Here is a 23,907-nt window from a genome sequence, read left to right on the forward strand (position 1 = left end):
GGAATGACCGACCCATTAAATCGAAAGATAGGGAAAGTTGTTAGACTACCAATTAAAATGACTAAACTATGCTAAGATCGAAAGATAGGTAAAGTTTAGAGTTTTAGTCACTTTTCAGGACGAGAGTCAGCACTAGTGATATTAGGGACCTGTAGCAAGATCGAAAGACGTTACTTGTTGAGAGTGGACCGAGAGGACCTCTTGTTTTCCCGCCTCATGTGTTTATTTCAGACCTACTTAGTATGCTGCTGCCGAAACTACACTGAACCGATCATCTTAGTACTCCTTTTAAATTTGATTTTATACATTTCTTTAGTTTATTGCTCATTAGTTATAGACCAATTCAAACAACCCCCACATAATCATTACCTTAGACTGAAATTAGACAACTAATAATTACATCTGCCTCTCTGTGGTTCGACCCTGCTACCGCTATTTATAGTTGTAGTTAGAAATTATAAATTTATCTTTGGTGCACAACGACGGGCATCAGCTGGTGTGTTCCAGATGATGATCAATTAAAGCAAAATATTTTATCTGAAGCTCGTGGCACACCATATTCAGTGCATCCTGGTGGAGACAAGTTATACAAAGACCTGAAGAATACATTCTAGTGGCCAGGGATGAAGAGGGATGTAGCAGAATTTGTGGCTAGGTGTTTGACATGCCAGAGGGTGAAAGGAGAGCATAAGACACCGCAAGGGATGGTGCAACCTTTAGATGTACCTGAAAGGAAATGGGAAAGTACCTCTATGGATTTTATAGTGGGATTTCCACGGACTCAGAAGAGGAATAATATGATTTGGGTGATTGTTGACTGACTGACTAAGTCAGCTCACTTCATTCCAATGAAGGATACTTGGAGAAAGGCAGAGTTAGCTAAGGCTTATAGGAGGAATGTTGTCAAATTGCATGGAATACTTAAGGATATTGTATCTGATCGTGATTTAAGGTTTATATCCAAGTTTTGGCAAGAATTAAAGAAGTGTATGGGTACTAACTTAACGATGAGTACAACATTTCATCCGGCTACTGATGGATAGACAGAGCAAACGATTCAGACTTTGGAAGACATGCTTAGAGCCTGTGTGATAGAGTTTGGGGGTTCGTGGGAAAAAAGGTTGGATTTGATTGAATTCTCTTATAATAACATTTACCATGCTAGTATTGGCATGGAACCTTTTGAGGCCTTGTATGGAAGGAAGTGTAGGAGTCATGTATTCTGGGATGATAAATCTGATGCAGTTACATTGGGGCCAGAGATGATTCAGCAAATGCTAGAGCAAGTCCAATGTATTCGCAAGAGATGAAAGCTGCACAAGAAAGACAGAAAAGCTATGCAGATTTGAAGAGGGGCTCTATTGAGTTCACAGTTGGTGATAAGGTGTTACTTAAAGTGTCACCAATGAAGGGGGTTATAAGATTTGGGAAGCGTGGGAAGCTAAGTTAGAAGTATGTGAGACCATATGAGATTCTGGATAGACTTGGAGAAATAGCGTACCGTCTAGCGTTACCACCAGCTCTAGCACGAGTCCATAATGTGTTTCACGTGTCACAGCTCATAAAATATGTAAGTGACCCGTCACATGTGCTGGAAGTTAAAAATATTGAGCTAGATGAGCAGCTGACCGATGAACGATTTACTAAGGAGATATTGGACACTACAATTCACAAGACTAGGAATGGTGACACTACGCCAAATCTGGTCATCAATAACGAGCGTATCACAACGGTTTAATGTAGATAATAATGATACTTAGATTACGGTTTTCCAAATATTGGTGGAAACCTATACCGCGCTAATAAGAATAACGGTTTTTCTCGAAAACCGTTGTTATTATAATGTGATAACGACTTTTTAACAAACCGTTATCAAAAACGTTTAACTGTTTCCAAAAACTCGTTATAGAATCACTCTTATCAAAGGTTGTTAGAGAACCGTTCCTAGTTTAAGGAAACGGCATTTCGAAAACCGCTACTAAATTAACACCAGCAACGGTTTGTGGTACCCGTTGTTATGTTATAGCTACGGGTTTCTTGTAACCGTTATCATTTTCAATTATGAAAGAACGGTTTTTCAATTCAACTGTTGTCACTATTTGATTAGATTTCTCAGTTTGACCAGTACATGCAAAACTTTATCAGAACATTAATAAATATTCAATTTGACAAATAATATTCAATTTGACCAAAATAATTCTATAAATATATCCTCATAATGTTTTAAGTCAAAATCAAAATTATCAAACATTTACACTTTCATTTCTCTCTAATTTTCACTCTAAATAAATTATAGCTGGTGTATTGGAGCTACAATCACGTTCTCGTTATGTACAGTCTTTTAGTTGCATACTCCATAATCTCCCGATTCATTATGATGAGAATGGAAAGGGTTTAAACCCTGATTTTGGGTGGTTGACGCAAATGCTTCATGACTCTGGTTTCACTGTGGTTAAAAATTTTACCATGTGTCAACAAACAAGCAAGGTTTTGTAGGCTTTGGTTTTATCGAGTTTGACGAAGCCAACTGCCATGATAGTTTTTGTCAGGCAAGAAAATTAGGGGCTAGATTTGCGGGGGAAGATGCGGGGAAAGAGGACTTCTATTCGGATGATAGACAAAAAGGATGCATCATCTGCTGAGACATTACAAGATGCTTCACATTCTTGCCACCGTGCCTATGTCATGGGAGAAAGAGGCCATTCCACCTGCGCTGCCCGGTGATAATGAAGGGCCGCTCTCTGACTTGTTGTATACCGAAATTCATTATGAGTATCCTAATACTTCATCAGATTCTAAAAATTAAGTCTTTAATTAATATCTGGCATTATAAGTTGTATTTGGATTATGGTGGTTCTTTGAATTAAAGTTTAATTATTTATGTTTTTGATACGTTTTTTGTTACCCATTCCTCTTGAATTCAGAGACAATATCACCAGAAAAATTCTTGTGTCCTCCGGGAGTACGGTACTCCTTACACTCAAAGGCAATCCACCAAATAAAATATTATAATGACTTAGGTCTTTAGAAGTACATTAAAAATATCTAACTTTTATAATTTTTGCAAATACGTACCTAAAGATATTTATCGCGTAAAAACAAGCGTTCACAAATGTGAAAAAGCAAATGTGTAGTGTGGAGTTGAGTGGAGGGAGTATGTTTTTATTAGCCCATCCTCTGGAATTCAAAGACAATATTACCATATATATCTCTTTCACCTTCAGCCCAATTCACAGAGTCGTTCTCCCATTCGAATGGCACTGTCCCCTGCTCGGCACTGCGACCTTGGCGGTGCAGAATCGGAAGTAGTAGGAGACGGTCAGATTCTTTCGCAACCCATAAATATGGGCCTACCCGCTGATCATCGCGATCAAACCAGAGTCTCAAAGAGTCATTGTTATAGAATGCCCGCTCAAGTTTGTGAGCCTGACAAAAGCATTCCCGCTCCTCACCTCCGCCAAACTCAATAAGGGCGTAAAGCCTGAAGCCATTATGCGCATCATTGTCCGGGTAGATAGTTTGAACCAAATTCAATCCGGCTAACCGAATCAAACCTATTAAACAGTCAAAGCTATACGAGAGTATAGCCATTCCATGCCCGTCCTCTGTGTACGTGAGATTGTGAATGATGCACGTAAAGGGTTTAGCGTACGTAATTCTACTTGGGGGTCCTACAAGAGGTTCATATGATGCTTCATCATCATCATCATCATCAGATGAATAATATGAACCACTATAAGTTGATGAACTTGACGACATAATCGATGTGGAAAATTAATGGAGGACTAGCTTTTTTTTTTAAAAGAGGGAGTGGCTAACTTTCTACTAATAATAATTTTGGGTTGTATTGGAAACGGTATAATAAGATAATAAGAATTGGAACTGGTATAATAAGATAAGAATTAGAAACTTAACAAGTTAAGAATTGGAAAGTGGAAACGGTACAAGTTAAATAAGAATCGGTTCATTGTACCGTGTTAAACATATAATTTTACAACGGTTATCCAAAAAACCGTTTTCCAATGAATAAAAACACAATGGTTGGACAAAACCCGTTTTAAACTAAATTATCAAACAATGTCATCATATTATCAATTTAATTATTTGTGATTTTCCAGTGTTTGTGATTTGACTAATGCATGCCCTGTAATTTTTACCTTTTCTGATTCAAAGTTACAGTATTGATTGTTTGACCATATGTATAACACAAAATGATAACGGTTCTTGTTAAGCCATTATTAAATTACATATATCAACAACGGTTATTTTAAAGCCGTGGTAATATTATACCAATAAACAACGGTTTTTCTTATAACTGTTGTAAACACAGATCCACTGTGAAAACTGAAAAGTTTGTGATTTTACCAATGCATGCCCTATTATTATTGGTAGTTTGGCCATTATTCACCTCATGCATGCATGCACAATTAATACAAGTTTGAATGTAACGTATGGATTAAATTAATCTAATTAATTATAGCTTTATACTATAAATAGCATCACATTTGCAGTAATAATAAGAATCACTTTATTATTACTAACCTATCTACTTCACTTTTTAAACATAATATACATATACATACATATCATAATTAAAATGTCGTCGTCTTTATCATCCACAGTCGCATCTCCTCAGCAATCGGTAACCCGCTATATCAATCCGATTACGTGCATAATTCACAATCTCCCAGTCACACGCGATGCTGCTAGGAAGCCAGCTTCTAAGAGCCTTACCCCGTTGAGGGACATCCTTATTGAGAATGAGTTTTCAAATGTTAGGGCAATCCACCCGGCTTGGATTTCGAGTCGTGGGTTACTTGGATATGTTGTGATCGAGTTTCGAGGGGATGGTCTTGACTATTTTCGCCAAGCAAAACAACTCGCTGCAAGGTATGCATCACGTGACCATCAAAGGGGCAAACATGACATTTATTCTGACGACCCTAAGGATCATTATCTACACGTAGGGCCTTACTTATGGGTTGCCACTGCTGAGGATGCTCATCTGCTGAGAAGGTTTTTTTGGTACAGTTTTATTACTGTACCGAAATCATGGAAAGACGAAGAAGTGCCTCATTTTGATGACCGTCTTGATGCCGATATAGTAAGCTTGATTTATAATCAAGTTTATCCTGATTACACACCCCTTAGTCAAACTATTGTTAGGGTGTTTAATTAATTTACTTAGCAAGCTGTTTGTTTTTGTGGGTTTTTTTTTTATTTTTTATTGTGTTTCCCTTTTTTTCCTTGTTGTACTATTTTTTTTTTTTTTTTGGTTTTTGCCATTATATGATATACTCGTTTTAATATATAGTTCTACTCTTAATTACATGCAAATGCTTTTTAACATAGATTTTAAATAAATTGCGAATAGAAAAATGAATGAAAGAATAATAATGATTTAGGTTACATTAATTACAATAACATATAAATATTCAATGAAAAATTAAAAAATCAAATTAAACATTTTCATACTTCTAGTAACGAGTTTATAAACAAAGTTTATAAACAACTCTAAAAATAAATGGAAATCGAAAGATAAGGAGTATTAATAATATAATGACAACGGTTCTCATAAGAACCGTGTTAGAATATAAACACCTCTAAAAATAAATGGAAATTGGAAGATATTAATAATATAATTACAACGGTTCTTATAAGAACCGTGTTAGATTATGCAATTGCTGAATAGCTACTTGTTTATATATGGGTCGTACTTGGATGATTGATGGTGAAATTGGTGATCCCGTTTATAATGACGGAATTGCTAAATTTTACAATTTCGTTAGTGAAAATTTTCATCTCCACTCATAAATCCCCTTTCCTTGTAATAGATGCGGTAATTATAGGGTTTTGCCTATCCCAGATGTCAAAATACACTTATAAAAGAATAGTTTCAGTAGAGATTATAGGCGTTGGATTTTTCATGGAGAATTAGAGGAAGAGGATGGGGATGGGGAATCTGATGTACAGGTAAATAATCATACACCTGAAACTGTTGGTTTAGATATAGGGGATAGGGAATATTAGAGACGTTGGATTTTTCATGGAGATGCCTTTATTCACTAGTTTTCCTCCACTTTTTTGCCCCATTTTTATTTCTCCCTCCAAAACTCTTTCTTTCCTCTTTATTAACCACAATTCTTTTTTTTCATTCACCCTTCTTTCTTTCTTTCTTTCTTTCTTTCTTTCTTTCTTCCTTTCTCCCTCTTATTACTCAAATTATGTCAAGTGGTAGCTCTTCTTCTTCCTCTATTTCAACAGGGACATGTAACTGCTCAGTTCCAGCAGAATTAAGGACTTCTTGGACTTTGCAAAATCCGGGAAAAAAGTTTCTTACTTGCAAATTGTGGACACAGCCAACCGCGCCGCGTGCACCCGTGCGTTGGTTTCGAGGTGGCGGCACTTCTCCCACAAAACTCCGCCGCGAGGCCAAAGCACGTCACGGGCCGTTACCAATTTGAAAGGTATTGAAACCGGTGAAAGGTTTGACAACCCTGCATTTATGGAGTCGCCACCAATATTTATGGAAAATTAGAACCATTCGAATACTTCACGTCATGTCAAGACACATAGTAGTGACATGAACAATAAGAAATCCGTTACCCTTATAATTCTATGTCTAGAATGACTCTCGTGATGCCAATGAACACGGAAGGTAAGAGAGATCTTGAGTAAGGGGTGAGTGTACTTATTAGGAAGCTCGTTTATTTGAACACCTAATCCCGCCCGCCTTGATAGCGGCCTCTACTAATGATCAGGGAAGTTGTCTATACTTGATATGTTGTCAGTTCTATGCATGCAGTGCAACATTCAACGTTTTAAACCTAGCATGTGAGAATTAGAATAAGTCGGTGAACAAACAATTTAGCAATTAATTGGGTCGAAGTTGGAAGTTATATTGATTACATGTGAAAAAGCATAGAAAAGAATAAAATATAATTAACAACTGAATGTACATCATATAAATGCCAAAAATGGGATTTAGGAAAGAAATAAAAGAAAATTTAAAAGAAAAGGAAAATTGGAAAATCTGAAAATTGGGAAATAAGGAAATAAAAGAAAATAAAATAAAATAAATAGGAAATAAAGGAAATAGGAAATAAAAGAAATATGGAATAAAAAGATAAGGAAATTAAAATAAATTGGTTAGAAGGTGATATTAATGGATAATAGTGTATTAATAGAGGCCTAATAGAAAGGTACGTCGAAGCGAGAAGGAGTTCAGAGGCAGAAGCCATCCCAGAACAAGCGCAGCATAATCCGCATCCTCTGGAAGAGGCGCATCACTTGTTGCGACTGTTCTTGAGTTGGGTTCTGACTGTGAAAATTATAAATAGTCATGGATAACAACACAAAATTATGCACATTTGAAAAATGCCCAAGTAATAGACCGAATAATTATGTAAAGAACACTATGATAAAAATCATAACAGATGTGATGGATGGAAGGAACATGAAATGAGTAATTTAGCATTTCACTCAACTCGTCCTCTAAATAGTCAAAGTCACCACACTCAAGGCAATTACTCTCATTATCATCCAAGCTAAGGTAACTTCAATGGTGTCTATTTGGGGTTCCCAAATGTCATCATATTCCTCATCCCAACAAGGACCATTATCAAAGGGGTTGTCGTAACAAGGCTCACCAAGTTCAACACAATTGTCTCCCTGTAACATGTCATCCTCAAATTGTGAGTTTTCACTCAAGCTCACATCCGTCTCACTCTCATTTTACCCATTAACATCAAATTCCATGAAATTTGCGTTCATTGGTACACAAGAAGAATAAGGTGACGGCATCCAAGCATTGGTTTCACAGTCACGAATATACTCCTCATCATCATCACTCTCATAATCTAGCACTGCATCTTCCCAAGGAGGGGCTAATTTGTGAACATAGTAGGCTGGCTCATGCTTATAGGAAGGTGTCTCATTCTCACAAATCTCATTTTCATCGTAGTTTTCCTTATTGTATTTTTGAAATGTTGTTTTTATCGCTTCCAACATACCTTCCTCGACACTCTCAAATATGTTATGCACAATTTATTTAAGACATTTAGTTGCCATGAACTCCACAAATTCCCAAAATTCCTCACAATTTATCTCACATATCCTACCACCACTCAAGTGAAATGCTAAGTTGCGGGTTTCAAGGTTCATTCCATCACAAACAATACAACATGCTTCATAATTTGAAAGAGTAAAACCATGATGCCAAGCATATGTCATATAATCTTCAAATCTTGTAATATACTTATCGAATGACTCATTTTCAAATTGCCAAAAAGTGAAAGTAGACATATTGAACATATTAAATAAGGCAAGTACAAGAAATAAAATTCTTAAGGAACCAAGGTCGCTCAAGAAGAAGCACAACTAAAACTAGACAAAAGAACGATTCAAATACACAACACCGTCCCCGGCAACGGCGCCATTTTGATGAACGGGTCATTGTAGGCTCTCAAGCACATTTATACCCACCTACTAGCATAGAAAACAAGTCGGGGTCGAATCCAAAGGACGGGGGTACTCAAATTGTTCAATGTAATTGTAGTTGCACTAGGATTGTCACAATTGGTTTGAGCTGATAATTCTAAACTAATGAAGGCAATAAAAACAAGGATGTGAACAAATAATAAACAATACTAGGGAATCATGGAGTTATAGGGGAATCATGATGAGATCAAACAAACAATTTTCATAGATGCAAGTTTTTGGAATTAATTTAGTGTATATCTTACAATTCCTAGGGAAACTTAGGTCTCGAAGTCGAGTCGGTCAAGACTTTATAACACCTACAATTCGAATTGGTTTTCCCTATTCTTGGTGAGATAACATAAATGAGGCCTAGGAAGGTTTGGGTCCCGTAGCTGAGTCGGTCAAGACTTTACAACACCTACAATCGACTTAATTCTTCCTATTCAAATATATGCATGGTCTAACAAGCCTTGAGTTGGTTTATGTCTTACAAGTCATGTTGAAAGGATAAGAGAATCAAGCTAGGTTGTCAATCAAGTAATTCATCAAACATGACATGTGCATAAGTTGAGAATACAATAAGCAAGCAAACATATGAACTTATTAAGCATAAATCTTCCCCATGATTAACTCCCCTAATCCCCCACTAATCCCTAGTTAAGAAACTACTCACTCATTATCATGGAAAACATGTTAACAATGGGGTCAATCATATTAACAAGTATAAACATGATGAAAGAGTGAAACAATAAACAATAAACAAGTAAAGAGTGAAGGAATTATACCAATCTTAAGGTGAACAAATGGAAAGGAAAGAATAATCGAAGAGAACTTGATTGATTGATGAAGAGTCGTCAATTCTCCAAATAATAACCCAAAAATCATCAATTACCCAATAAGAAATCTTGAACAATAATTAAGGAAAGATTAAAGTACAATTTATGGAATGATTAAAGTCTAATCTATTCTAATCTACTCCTAATCTAATCTAAGGGAGCGTAATCCCAACTAAGAGGACTTAACCTCTTGATTATTAGAAATGGAGTTTATATAGTAGGTACAACATTAGGTTTAAGCAAGGGCAGATTAGGAAACAAGCATAAGTGTCGAATAGAGTCTTGCACGTTTCAAAAGGGGATCCGTGGGAGGCGGTTCTGGGCACCAACTCGAGCGGGTTGAGGGTCAACTCGAGCGGGTTACCTTCGACTCGAGCGGGTTGAGGGTCAGGCCTTCTTCCCTTGCTTTTACGCCTATGATGCCTTCATATATTCTTTATTTCTATCATTATTGGTCATCATTCTTGCATCCTCTTCATACTAGTCCATCCAAGATCATCAACAATCTTCCGAATATGCGCGAGAGACGGGAATTATGCCTTATTATCTTCTCTCCTACAAGACATATAAAATGCACTAGGAAAGCAAATAGGAAGCAAATGACGAATAAAATGGCTATTAAATGCTATATTAGTATGCAAATGAGGCTTAGTTAGGGGACTAAATGTGCGAAACATGAGCCACTTCAAAAACTCATGGGTTTATTCCATGTTTAGGCTTAAAACTCACCCATCTTCACTAAACACACGTGAAACCCATCGGCAAAGCGGGTTTTCACCGAATTTCGAGCTAGAAAAGCCAAAAGAACAAGAAAAGGATATTTTCCCAAAAACTAAAACACGAAATATGGGAAAATAAATTAAAGAAAGTCTTGTTTTTCTGACATTGAGAATAGCACTAGTATTGCTGGTACTGTTTTAGAACACATTCAGAAGGAGCTGATTAATAAACCTGGTGATGCTGATCTGATACAGCAGGAACTGCAATTAGCTGCTGAGTTGAGGGAGCTCATCTGTGCTAGAGATAGCTTTTTGACTCAAAAAGCTAAGATTCAGTGGTCTATTGAGGGTGATCTGAATACATCTTATTTTCATCATGTTATTAAGAAGAGGAATATGTTTAATGAAGTGTTTCAAATTGAGGATCACCATGGGGTGGTTTGCAATGAAGGGGATAGCATTCAGGCTGCGTTCTTGGAGTATTATCAAGAACTCTTGGGGACACAGACTGAAGTAGCTTGTGTTAATCAAACTGTAGTCAGAATGGGTAATTGTTGCATTGAGGAGCATCTTGCCATTCTTGCAAAGCCTGTAACTGCAAATGAAGTCAAGCATAGCATCCTTAGCATCCCAAAAGATAAGGCTCCAGTGCCTGATGGCTATAATAGTCAGTTTTATAGGGATGCTTGGGATGTTGTTGGGGATGAGATATGCTCTGCTATAATGAATTTCTTCAGTACTGGGCAATTTTTGGTTCAAGTTAACTCCACTATAGTCACTTTAATTCCAAAAGTTGATAGGCCAACAAGTGTGAAGCATTTTAGACCTATTTCTTGCTGTAATGTGCTCTATAAAGCTATCTCAAAAATTCTTTGTACTAGATTGGCACTCATCTTGCCAGACCTTATCAATCGAAGTCAGGGTGCATTTGTGAAGGGAAGGAGTATTCTGGAGAATATATTGATTTGCCAGGACTTGGTCAGGTATTATAATAGGGGTATGGCTTCCCCTAGATGCTTGTTTAAATTGGATTTACAAAAAGCTTATGACTCCATTGAATGGAGCTTTTTGGATCAAATGTTAGTTGCTTTAAAGTTCCCTGATCATTTTAGAAGTTTGGTTATGACTTGTGTTAGTACCACTTCATATTCACTTAGCTTGAATGGTTCATAGTTTGTTTATTTTAAGGGGAGAAGAGGTTTAAGGCAGGGAGATCCCATTTATCCATTGTTGTTTTGTGTGTGTATGGAATATCTTTCCAGGGTGATGGACTATGCAGTAGGCCATTCGTATTTCAGGTTTCATCCTCTATGTAAGAGTTTAAGGCTGACACACCTACTATTTGTTGATGACTTATTAATGTTTTGTAGAGGTGATGTCAGGTCTATTATGTTGATTCTCAGAGCCTTGTCCACGTTTAGTACTGCCTCAGGTCTCAAAGTAAATGCTGATAAGTCTGAAGTGGTAGTTAATGGGGTCCTTGAGTGGTTAAAGGCTGATATCACCCATATTTCTGGTTTCCAGGAAGGATCTCTTCCATTTAAATACATGGGTGTGCTTGTTCAACCTGGTAGACTTTCTAGGTCTGACTGTCATATTTTGATTGAGAAGATTGTTCAGAAGATCAGGGGCATAGGGGCAAGGAAGATGAGCTATACGGGTAGGCTTGTCCTTATTAACTCTGTGCTCAATACTTTACATAATTACTGGTCTTCCATTTTTCTCATTCCCAAAGGTGTGATTCAAAGAATTGAAGCTATCTGTCGCAATTTTTTATGGAGCAATGATGAAGTATATCATAGGACACCTCTTGTGGCTTGGGAAAAGGTATGTTGTTCTAAGAAAGAAGGTGGTCTGGGAATTTATGCAGCAGGGGTGTGGAATATAGCAGTAATTGGAAAATTGGTGAATTGGATATATACTAAAGCTGACAGGTTATGGGTTTTGTGGGTAGATCATGTCTATCTGAAAGGAAGTGACTGGAATGATTATCAACCTTCTCTGGATTCTAATTGGAACTGGAGAAATATTTATAAAGTGAAGGATGTGTTGGCATGTGGTTTTCAGGATAACCAGTAGGTGGCTGCCACTAGGAGTTATTCTGTTAGTTCTGGTTACCATTGGATTAGGGGACCACACCCCCCCTGTCCAATGGAGCAAGGCTGTTTGGGATAGGTGGAACATCCCTAAGCAGTCCTTTGTTGGTTGGTTGATTTATAGAGAAGCTCTCAACACTAGAGCTAAATTGCATCATCTGGGACTGTGTGATTCTGAGCTCTGTGTACTCTGTGAAAGGGGAGTGGAAAACCATGCTCATCTTTTCTCAGAGTGTGCTTTTAGTTCTCAGGTTTTAATAGCAGTGGAGCATTGGTTAAAATTGAAGTTTTCTGCTCCATGTCAGAATTATTCAAAGTTACAGCTTACAATTTGCAACATGGTGAACTTGGCCTGTTGGTACCACATTTGGCATGAAAGGAATAGATGTAGGCTGGAGTTCAACTTAAGACGTCCTGTTCTAATTATGAATGCAATTACTGAACAGATGAAGAGCAGACTGAAGAAGCTGGTGCAGCTGCCAGTAGCTAGTAGTGATAGACTTTAGCTAACTTGTATAGGGTTTGTTATTGATGTATGATGTATTAGTCCATTGTCTTACAAGTTGTTGATCTGTCAAACTATGTACTGATCGTCTATTATTGAATGAATACAAATGCTCACATTTTACCTAAAAAAAATTAAAGAAATATTAAACGGAAATCCAACCCCTTCAAAAGAAGTTTTGTCCTCGAAACTTGATAAGAGAACTACCTCACTCGAAAATATGTGGATGCTTCTCTCTCAATGGCGCTTCAGTTTCTCAAGTCTCCGGCTCGAACTTATGACTCCTCCATAGAACTCGAACCAAAGCACAACCTTATTCCTTAGCCTCTTCTCCTGACATTCTAAAATGTGATAACGGTGCAACTACGACATATGGGAAACATCGTGAACCTTCGACAAAATCTGAGGCAGAGCCAACCTATAGGCTACCTCGCCGACTCTCTCAAGCACCTCAGAAGGACCAATGTACTTGGGACTAAGCTTTCCCTTAATCCCAAACCTCTTGACACCTTTCATCGGCAAACCCTTAAGGAAAACCTTATCGTCAACCTCGAACTCAATTGACCTACGCTGCAAATCTGCAAACGTCTTCTGTCGATCTTGGGTTGCCTTAAGCTTCTCATGGATCAACCTTACTTGTTTAATTGATTCCTGAAGCCACTCTGGACCAAGAACAACTGCCTCATTGGAGTCATCTCAATATAAAGGACTACGACACTTTCTTCCATAAAGTGTCTCAAACTGGGCCATCTGAATACTAGCTTGGTTACTGTTGTTGTAGGAGAACTCCACAAGCGGTAAGCTATTCTCCCAACTAACCTAGAACTCCAAATCACAAGCTTGCAACATATCCTTAAGCGTCTGAATGGTACACTCAGTCTGACCATCAATTGCAGCATAAAAAGCTGTACTCGTCTTAAGCTAACTGCCCAAAGCCAACTACAGCGTTTTCCAAAACTGAGAACAGAACCTCGGATCACGATAGGAGATGATATCCTTATGAACTCCATGAAGACGAATGATCTCATGCTGATAAGCATTAACTAGCTCTTTGAGACTGCAAGTCTCTTTCATCGAAATGAAATGTACGATCTTAGTCAAACGATCAATCACGACCCATATAGCATTTATTTCTTTCGGTGACCTCGACAAACCCATAACGAAATCCATCGATATCAAATCCCCTTTCCATGTGGGAGTCTCCAAAGGTTGCAGGATACCACCAGGTCTCTGATGCTCAAACTTGACCACTTTAATAGATTAGGCAACGACTCACAAACTTAGCGAACTCCTTCTTCATATTTGGCCTCCAAAAATGTAACTTTAGATCCTTGTACATCTTCTCACCACCAGGATGTGCCTAATAGAGAGTACTATGAGCCTCCTTGAGAACCTTACATTTAAGGACCTCGTAGGTAGGTACACACCAACGACCACGGAATCGTAGACAATCATCAAGTCCATCGTCGAAGCCTTCGACGTGATCTTCGCTCACGGTGACTCAAACTCCTTCTAGGAATTCATCCTCTATTTGCTTAACTCAAATCATATGAAGGACCTCAAGTTCAGCAACCATCGCACTCAAATCTAAAGTACCAGGAAGAACTACTACAAGGCTCATCTTCTGGAACTCTCGACTGAAGTCATCAGGTAACACCATCACAGATCTCATAGCATGACACACCTTATGACTCAAAGCATCGGCAACCACATTTGCCTTACCCTCATGATACTGCAGCTCAATCTTATAGTCATTAAGCAGCTCCAACCAACGGCTCTGCCTGATGTTAAGATCTCTCTAAGTAAAGATATACTTCAAGCTCTTTTGATCCGTATAAATTATGCAAGAGACTACATATAAGTAGCGTCGCCACAACTAAAGTGCAAACACCAATGCTGCCAACTCAAGATCGTGAGTCGGGTTGTTCATCTCATGAAATTTCAACTGACGGGAAGCATAAGACACAACCTTACCCTTCTGCATCAAGATACAACCCAGCCCAGACTTTGACGCATCGTTGTAGACATCGAACTCGACGCCCTCTTCTGGTAGAGTCAACACATGGGCAGTAGTCAACTTCTTCTTCAACTCCTGGAAAGCAGATTCACAAGCCTCGGTCCAAATGAACTTGGTTTCCTTCTTCATTAGCTGAGTCATCGGCCTTACGATGTTAGAGAAATCATGCACAAAACGACGGTAGTAACTAGCAAGACCAAGGAAACTCTGAATCTCGTTCACATTCTTCGGACTTTCCCACTCGACCACAGCTCGAATCTTTAACGGATCAACCATAACTCCATCGCAAGATATCACATGACCAAGAAAGTCACTTTCGTCAGCCAAAACTCGCACTTCAAGAACTTAGCATACCATTTCTGCTTACGTAGAGTCTCCAAAGTAACAAGAAGATGACCTTCGTGTTCGTCTTCATCCCTCAAGTAAATCAGTATGTCGTCTATAAACACCACGCCACACTTATCCAAATACTTGCTGAAAGTGAAGTTCATCAGATCCATGAAAAATGCAGGTGTATTCGTCAACCCAAATGGCATTACCACGAACTCATAGTGGCCATACCTTGATCAGAAAGCAGTCTTAGGAATATCCTCTTTCCTAACCGGAATCTGATGGTAACCTGACCTTAGATCGATCTTAGAAAACACACTAGCGCCACGAAACTGATCAAACAAATCCTCGATCCTAGGGAAAGGATATTTATTCTTGATAGTAACCATATTCAACTCACAGTAATCGATGCATAAACGCATACTACCATCTTTCTTCTTGACGAACAAAACTGGAGTACCCCACGGTGAAGCACTCAGTCGAATAAAGCCCTTATCCTCATCACTTCAAGTTTCTTCTTCAGTTCCTGTAACTCAGCTGGTGCCATACGATACGGAGCTTTCGAAATGGGACCAGAATTCTACATCTCGCTCAGGAGAAATACCAGGTAGATCGTTATAAAAGGCATCGGGAAACTCCTTAATCACAGAGATATCCTCCAACTTCAACTCTGCTGAAACATCACGAACACTGCACAAATAGATCTGATGACCCTTTCTACCCATGCTAACCATCTTCAAAGCAGAAACCCACTTAACAGTAGGTGTAACCCTAACACTCTGATAAGAAATCTTGGAACCTGAAGGACTCTTAAGCAAGATCTTGTGATCTCGGCACTGAAACCTAGAATTAAAACGAAAGAACAAATCCATACCCAAAATAACATCAAATTTCCATAGTTTGAATTGGATAAGATCGGCTGGAAGGATAGCCCCTCCAATACTGATAGGTACGTCCTTGAACAGAACGGAGCAAGAAACAATCTCACCCGTAGGAAGGGAAATAGAGGTATAAACGGAAGATGAGGAAGTGAGTCCAGCACGGACGGAAAAGGATTCGGATACAAAAGACATCAATGCATCCGTATCAAAAAGTACAAAAGCAGATAAGGAATGAACCAGAAAAGTACCCGTAACCACATCTGGAGTTGCATATGCTTCATCACAGCTCATAACAAACACTCGACCAGTCTTCGGAGCATCAGCCTTAGGAGCATCAATCTTCGGCTTCTGAGGACAATCGATGGCCTTGTGTCCCGGAACTTTACAGGTATAACATGTGAGCTGATTGCCAGTAGCACAATACTTACCCGGTGGTAAGCCTTTCCACACTTGAAGCAAACCATATCCTTCTTAGCTTGACCCTGATCACGCGGAGCATACGGACGAGCCTCAAACTTTTGCTTCTTCTTGGGAGTATAAGGAGCAACATAAGGCCTCTTCACAACTTACTCTTCACACTCTCCTCAGCCTCGGTAGCAAGAACTAAATCATAAATGCAAAGAGCATGATCATAAGCCTGCTAGAAAGAAGTCGAAGTAATACCAGACATAGTAGTCCGGGCCTTAGAAGCTAGATTCTTCTCATAGACACGAGTCATCGACACCTCGTCCTTAGCAACAAAGGTAACAAATCGTGACAGCTTCACGAACTTGTTGGTGTACTCCTCTACGGTCATGAAACCCTGCTGCAAATGAAGGAACTCCTGCTGCAAACGAAGGAACTCTTGCTCCTTGTACCAGCGCATCTCCTCTGGATAGAACCTCTTCTTTAGCGCCTCAGTGAAGACAGCGCAACCATACCATAGTTTAACCTCCAGACCAGCTCCAGCAAGAACCCACCAGTTGTCGGCCTCATCCTTCAGATAATATGTGGCAATATTTGTAAAACACCGTTTAATTCATTAATTTCATGTTAATTTGAGTGGGTTGTCTTGTATATGTCTTGGGTGAACTTCAGGATTAAGTTCATTTCAAGGGGGAAGACTGTAATACCCGTAATTTTATAAGGGTTTTATTAGCATTTTTATTTTATGTTATATTTTATTATGAGTCGGGATTAGTAAGTGAGACGATTTCGAAATGAAAAAAAAAAAAAAATCGAAACAATGTTGATTTACAAGGTTGGGCCGTGTAGTGTAGTATAGTGTAGTTATGAGCCCATTTAAAACCTATATATATATATATATATATATATATATATATATATATATATATATATATATATATATATATATATATATATATATAGATTTAGGATCCGGTGAGAACGATCACTCGGTGAGAACGACCTACAACCATTTGATTTAAAAACAATCAACGGCTGAGACCAATGCTCACTATCCCAATTATTAATTATTAATCACACCTCACACACTACCCTAACTTAATCTTCTTTATCCCCCATCCACCGCCACCACCCACCAAAGACACATTCCGACCACCACCACCAAGACCTACGTCGGCGACCACCATCAGATGCCGATTATTGCGTGACCACTGCCACAATCACCAAGTCGACGTTCATTTTGCAATACAACTCCTCCCTTATATCATTCTGTTTTCCATCTTCACTCCGGCCATCGTGCTCATCGGCTTTTTATCAGCACACCAAGTTGATATGTATGGAAAATGTGATCACCGCCACAATCACCACCACCATCAGCGCACTAATTGATAAGTATGGACAATATAAATAGCTAATGTGCGTACGCCATCTATTTGATCAATTGCCTGAACCAGACGCGGTATATTGGTCTTCCGTTATTTCATGCCTGACCAAGAATGAGTTATATGAGGAAGCTTCGACGTATTTCTATTTTATGCAGAGGAAACATAAGCTAGTACCCAATGAATTTACTTATGGCTCTATTTTGACTGCTTGTGGAAACTTAGGGAGATTGAAGCAAGGGCATGCCATAGTGATTATGACTGACCTTGGTGGGATATAATAGTTGGGATTAGCCTAGTCGGTGTGTACGGGAAATGTGAGCATGCTAAAGACTCACAAAGTGTGTTTGATAGGACGAGGAAAAAGAATGCGGTTTCTTGCTGTGCTTTGTTAAATGGGTACGTTAGAATGGGGATTATGAGTGTTTTCAGGATTTTCAGGACAATAGATAATCCTAACATGTAGAGTTTCGACACCATTATCGGTGCTAAAGACTCAACGTATCTAGAATTTATATAAAAAGTGTATCTAGTATAGAAAAAAAATGTATTTACATCGTCATAAAATGTATCTAAAATTTATATAAAGAGCGTACCTATAATAGTGAAAAATGTATCTAAAAATTTATAGAAAAAAAAACGTTTCCAGCATGTATTTTAATGCATCTTGTAGATGTTTAAAAAATTGGAAAAAAATGTATCTAGATACACTTTATAACAATCCAGATACATCTTTTTTCAATTTTTGTACAATTACTAGATACATTAAAATATATGTTAGATACTTTTTTTTTTTTTGATAAATTCTCAGATACACTTTACACTATTATAAGTACGCTTTTCACATAAATTCTACATACATTTTATGAAAATGTAGATACATTTTTTTTTTCCATCCTAGGTACGTTTTCTACGTAAATTCTAGATGTATTTTATAACTATGTTAGATACATTTTTTTATCTTATGTACACTTTTTACATAAATTCTAAATACATTTTATAACAACGCAGATACGATATTTTCCCTTCCTAGGTACGTTTATTCCCACGTGATACAAAAAATACGAGCTATCTAGCTACGCAAATATGTTATCTAGATACACGTATATAAAGGGACTCGGATCCAAACTACTAATGTGGGATTGATAAACCCCAAATTACAAAATCCCACAAAAGAAATATGCCACTGATTTGTAATCTCACATAAAAAACTATTGAACTGGAATTCTCAAATAAGTGATAAATTAATGTGACTCGGATACAAACTACTCAAACACTACTTCACAATACACGTTTATTTGTTGATAAAAGAATTAAGATATGGGATGGAATTGGAGGTATCAAATAATTGTTGGATTATGTTCCAAAATTTAGTCTAAGTTAGTTTCCTATAATTAAGTTAGTGGTTAATATGGTCCCTAATAAATAGAGTATATGTTAGTGGAACACCTAATAGTTATGATTATATTGTGCGTGGATTTAGTCCATGACTATCACTTTGTTACGTTGTGTTGTGTGGCTATTTAAAGGCCAACATATTATGTTTATTATTTGAGTCAGTTTACAATAACTTTCTCCTTATATTTTACTCTCTTCTCTTATTTTTAATCTATCATGTGGTATCAGAGCTATCCTGAGTAGGGAAGGTAGACACGATTGTCACCTCCGTTCAAGTAGCCAGGTTCGATTCCCGAAAGGCGGCGATCACAAAAAAAAATGGTGAGATCAAAAGAAAAAAAAATCACACATTTTTTGTTTGAGTTGTACAAGTGAGCCACACAGCCGTTGTATCGATTTATTTTCCGCATTAAAAAAAATTGAGAGAGAAGGTGAGTAAATTGTTTGAGAAAAAAAAAACAAATGGTGAGAAGTGCGCCATAGAGTGATAGAGAGAAGTGCTCTATCGTGTTTGGTAGAGAAAAATGGCTCTACCCTATTTTGGTGAAGAGAAGTGCTTCACATATTGGTGGGAAGTGCACCATAATCCAAAGGTAGAGAGAAGGGCTCTATCAAGATTTTTTTTTTTTGGAGAGAAGTGCTCCATTAAATGAAAGTTGGTGATAATGTGCACCAAGAAAAGGATGACGAGAAGTGCGTTACAAAGTGAAGACAAGGGTTTCACAAAGTGAGATGGAGAAAAGTACTCCGTCAATTGACGTTGGTGACAACGGGCATCAACAAGGTCGGTGACAAAAAGTGGGTCACAAGGTGAAGACAAGGGCTTCACACATTGAAGAAAAAAAAAATTTGATTTTTGGTGTACGTAGGCAAAGCAGTAGCCTATTGCATTAGTAGGAGTTTCAATTGGTGCATTGCAAATGCACAGGAGCACGGCAACATGGAAATATGTTCTCTATTAAGAATGCAAATCCAAGTACGCAGCGGTAGCGGTGGCGTGGTTTATTTTAATCGGTGGTCTATTGTCGTAAACAGTACAGGCTCATGAAGAGAAGCCTATTTGATGAAGCAATGTTACAAGTTTTATGGAGTCCAGGCAAGGAGACTCGATTTAAGTCTCGAAAGGGGGCTTTGTGTGAAGTTTGGGTGTAGAGCCCAAACATGTATGGGTCATAGAACCTGGGTGGATGCGAAAAAGAATCGCACGTCAGTTTAAGGTAAATTGCTCATCAATGAAGAAAGCAAAGATCAGCGAAGAGTTTTATCCTAAAGGCATGGATGAAAAAAATTTGAAGGACAACTACGAGGACACGGGAGCCTCCTGTATTCGTTACGGAAAAAAAGATCTTAATGACAAGTATTATTGTTCGATCTAACAAATTTTGGATCAAAAGGGTGTGTTGGATTATGTTCCAAAATTTAGTCTAAGTTAGTTTCCTATAATTAAGTTAGTGGTTAATATGGTCCCTAATAAATAGAGTATATGTTAGTGGAACACCTAATAGTTATGATTATGTTGTGCGTGGATTTAAGTCCATGACTATCACTTTGTTACGTTGTGTTGTGTGGCTATTTAAAGGCCAACATATTATGTTTATTATTTGAGTCAGTTTACAATAACTTTCCCCCTATGTTTTACTCTCTTCTCTTATTTTTAGTCTATCAATAATGTGATCAATGAATTGCAGGAATTGAAGATAAAACTACTAAAGTGGAGGATTAAATAATGTAGTTTGTATGAGAGTCACAAAATCCCACATAAAAAAATTACTGAAGTGGAATTCTCAAGTCGGAAGCACGGCCTCACGATACACTTTTATTGATTGATTGATAAAGGGATGGAATTGAAGGATTATATAATCTAACAGACGCCTGGTTAGGGGTGGTTTAGATGTCAGGGAGATAAAGTGGTGAGAGAAGAGGCGGCGTTGTCCGAATGAATGTTGGTGGTGGCCGCTAGAGCTCCGGCGACGGCATCAGCAGATAATAATTGATGAAAGAAGGGCTGAGTAACTGCGCAACTTCTAGCATAGTCGACGACATCGTCGGTGATGTCAGGGCGTCTTCAGTGCATAACGACGGTGTCTTCAAGGTGGTGGTCACCGGTGTCAGGTGCTGGTGTATAGGGATGGGAGAGAGGATAATGGCGATTGGGGTTTGGGCAGCGGATCGTGAGATTTGCGTTAATAAAAGGATAGTGGGGATGTCAGATATAATAAAAGTGTGAGGTCCACATGCGTTCTCACCGGATCTTGACTATATATATATATATATATATATATATATATATATATATATATATATAATTAGGATCACTTGGTCACCCTATCTTTTTTGAGTCGGTAAGTCACGTCTGATATATCACACGTTATACTACACAATATCACAAAGAACATTTCTGATTTACACGATATACTAAAGAATATCACAACTGAAAAAAAAAAGTTTTTGAAAAAAAATTCAAAAAAAAAATCGTGATATTGTTTTGTAATACAATATTACACGTTATACTAAACAATATCACAGCATAAATTAAATTTTTTTTTTAAAATTGAAAAAAAAATCGTGATATTATTTTGTAATACAATATCACACGTTATACTAAACAATATCACAGCTTAAAAAAAAAAAATTTTCCGAAAAAAAATCCGAAAAAAAAAATTTGAAAAAAAAAATTTCGAAAAAAAATTTCGAAAAAAAATTTTGAAAAAAAAATTCGAAAAAAAAATATTGAAAAAAAAATTCGAAAAAAAAAATTTGAAAAAAAAAATAAAATAAAGAAAAAATTCGAAAAAAAAAAAATTCGGAAAAAAAAATTCGTGATATTGTTTTGTATAGTGCGTGATATTGTGTTATGAGCTATTAACTTTGACTAAATATATAGGTGAATTCACCCTGGATCTTCTTCTCTCTCTCTCTCTCTCTCTCTCTCTCTCTCTCTCTCTCTCTCTCTCTCTCTCTCTCTCTCTCTCTCTCTCTCTCTCTCTCTATATATATATATATATATATATATATATATATATATATATATAGAGAGAGAGAGAGAGAGAGAGAACTGAAAGGAGAATTAGTTATGAGAAGGTTTTATAAAATCTTACTTTGAGACAAATAAAAGGTGATGAATTCCATTTTCTTTTCTCCCTTCTAAATCTCCCTCCCTCTCTTTTCAAAGCGTCTTGCTTGTGACGGACAATATCCGTCACAAGCTGAAGACCTCTCACAATAAAGCAAGTGGGTTGGCAAGTGGGAGGGAAAATGGAGCACCCATGCATATTGCCACTTGCATCTTGTGAGAGGGGCATTATCCGTCTTCAGCTTGTGACGGATAGTGCCCGTCTTCAATGAGATTTTGGGCTCTCTTTTAGGTGATGTTATGTGTTTTATCTGAAATAAGGATTTATGAGTTGGTTAGCTTGGCTTATATAGTAGTGTGGTAGATGTAAATAGGAAATTGCTAGGAAGTTGCTAATTATTATAATATGTCATATTATTATTATTATTATTTCTCTTATTATTATATACTACCTTCACAAGCAATCACCTCCCCTACCCATACTCCACACACCTAAGTCATACTATACCGTCTCATTTTATATTTTATTATTTATTCCTGTCTTACAACATAATCTCATAATTTAATAAATATAATTTATATAACACATTTTCGAATTTTACCGTTGACTAACCTTTGAACAAGTCTTAAAAATAAGAGGAATTACATATTACCAAGTTATTCATGGATAATAATCAGTTTGCAATAATAAATATTCAGGTTCGGTTATACTGGGTCTGGTTAATTCGGGTTCAAGTTAAGTTCGGGTCTTGAGTTCGAGTGTCCTGTCGGGTTCGGGTTCGGGTCGGGTTAATTTTGTCAGGTCTAGTGGGTATAAGTAGACATTATCTTAAAAATATTGTTGTTATTGTACATGAGTTGATCTTAATAGTATATTCTATAATAGTTATTTTAATATTTTATTATTGGTATTGATGATTGGCGTGGCATGTTGTATTAACCTATGCCTTAAGCACTAAGAAATTCAATTTCGTACATTTAACATATATGCTTCTAGCATGGTTTGATTTGGATCATAAAAATCTTAATCAGATTGTCATACCTATATAATTGTCATTGAAGAGCTGTAACCTAATTGAAGATCATGAATTAGTTAAACAAACGTTTTAGAAACTCAAAATTTAAAGGTGGTGTCAATTTTATTAATCATACAAATCCTCCCCATATATTATTGTCTCCTACAAAATAAATTCACTCGGAAAACACTATGTCAATATCACAAATACTCATGGAATATAAAGTACTAAACCGACTCCCATCTGTTATGAAATATATAACATTTTAGTTCAGTTTCAACTTAAGATAGAATGAGAAGTTAAAGTTACCTTTACTTATAAATTAATACTCACTAAACTTTATATATAATATCTGCGTCTGATTTAATAAATTTAATCTACTTATATTAGGATAAAATTAAATAAAATTTGTTTTTTCTTAAGAAATCTACTTTTATTAGGATAATTTTATTAATTTTTTTTAGAAATCTACTATTGTTAGGATACATTTCTTTAACACTTTAGTTCATTTTCAACTTAATATAGAATGAGAAGTTAAACTTACAACTACTTATAAATTTGTAATCACTAAACTTGTGTGTGTGTGTGTGTGTGTGTGTGTGTGTGTGTGTGTGTGTGTGTGTGTGTGTGTGTGTGTGTGTGTGTGTGTGTGTGTGTGTGTGATTTAATAAATTTAATCTACTTATATTAGGATATAAAATTAAATAAAATTTGTTTTGTTTTGTTTTTAAGAAACCTACTCTTATTAGGATAATTTTATTAAATATT

At 37.0% G+C, this 23,907-nt stretch overlaps 2 protein-coding genes across 2 annotated transcripts; one reads left to right on the plus strand and one right to left on the minus strand.

Annotated features, from left to right (window-relative positions):
• Positions 1-848: 848 nt before the first annotated feature.
• Positions 849-12,638, plus strand: LOC141628511 (uncharacterized). Its single transcript, XM_074441643.1, has 5 exons — positions 849-952; positions 1,246-1,445; positions 10,239-11,019; positions 11,407-11,970; positions 12,104-12,638. The coding sequence occupies exons 1-5, from the start codon at positions 849-851 to the stop codon at positions 12,636-12,638; spliced, it is 2,184 nt and encodes a 727-aa protein (XP_074297744.1).
• Positions 12,639-13,000: 362 nt separating this feature from the next.
• On the minus strand, positions 13,001-13,807 carry LOC141628512 (uncharacterized). The gene is made up of 2 exons (XM_074441644.1): positions 13,603-13,807; positions 13,001-13,314 (listed from the first exon to the last, which is right to left on the minus strand). The coding sequence occupies exons 1-2, from the start codon at positions 13,805-13,807 to the stop codon at positions 13,001-13,003; spliced, it is 519 nt and encodes a 172-aa protein (XP_074297745.1).
• Between the last annotated feature and the right edge of the window lie 10,100 nt (positions 13,808-23,907).

This window comes from Silene latifolia, chromosome Y (genome assembly GCF_048544455.1).
Source record: "Silene latifolia isolate original U9 population chromosome Y, ASM4854445v1, whole genome shotgun sequence".
In the NCBI taxonomy this organism is placed as follows: Eukaryota; Viridiplantae; Streptophyta; class Magnoliopsida; order Caryophyllales; family Caryophyllaceae; genus Silene; species Silene latifolia.

What these genes read in the sequence shown, in the direction of transcription:
- LOC141628511 (XM_074441643.1), top strand. Translation starts at nt 849, where the DNA reads ATGAAGGATACTTGGAGAAAGGCAGAGTTAGCTAAGGCTTATAGGAGG. An exon ending in GTATCTGATCGTGATTTAAG is followed by an intron (nt 953 to 1,245) that starts GTTTATATCCAA and finishes AATCTGATGCAG; the next exon opens with TTACATTGGGGCCAGAGATG. An exon ending in ATATATACTAAAGCTGACAG is followed by an intron (nt 11,971 to 12,103) that starts GTTATGGGTTTT and finishes TGTGGTTTTCAG; the next exon opens with GATAACCAGTAGGTGGCTGC.
- LOC141628512 (XM_074441644.1), bottom strand. Translation starts at nt 13,807, where the DNA reads ATGGATTTCGTTATGGGTTTGTCGAGGTCACCGAAAGAAATAAATGCT. An exon ending in CTATCGTGATCCGAGGTTCT is followed by an intron (nt 13,315 to 13,602) that starts GTTCTCAGTTTT and finishes CCAATGAGGCAG; the next exon opens with TTGTTCTTGGTCCAGAGTGG.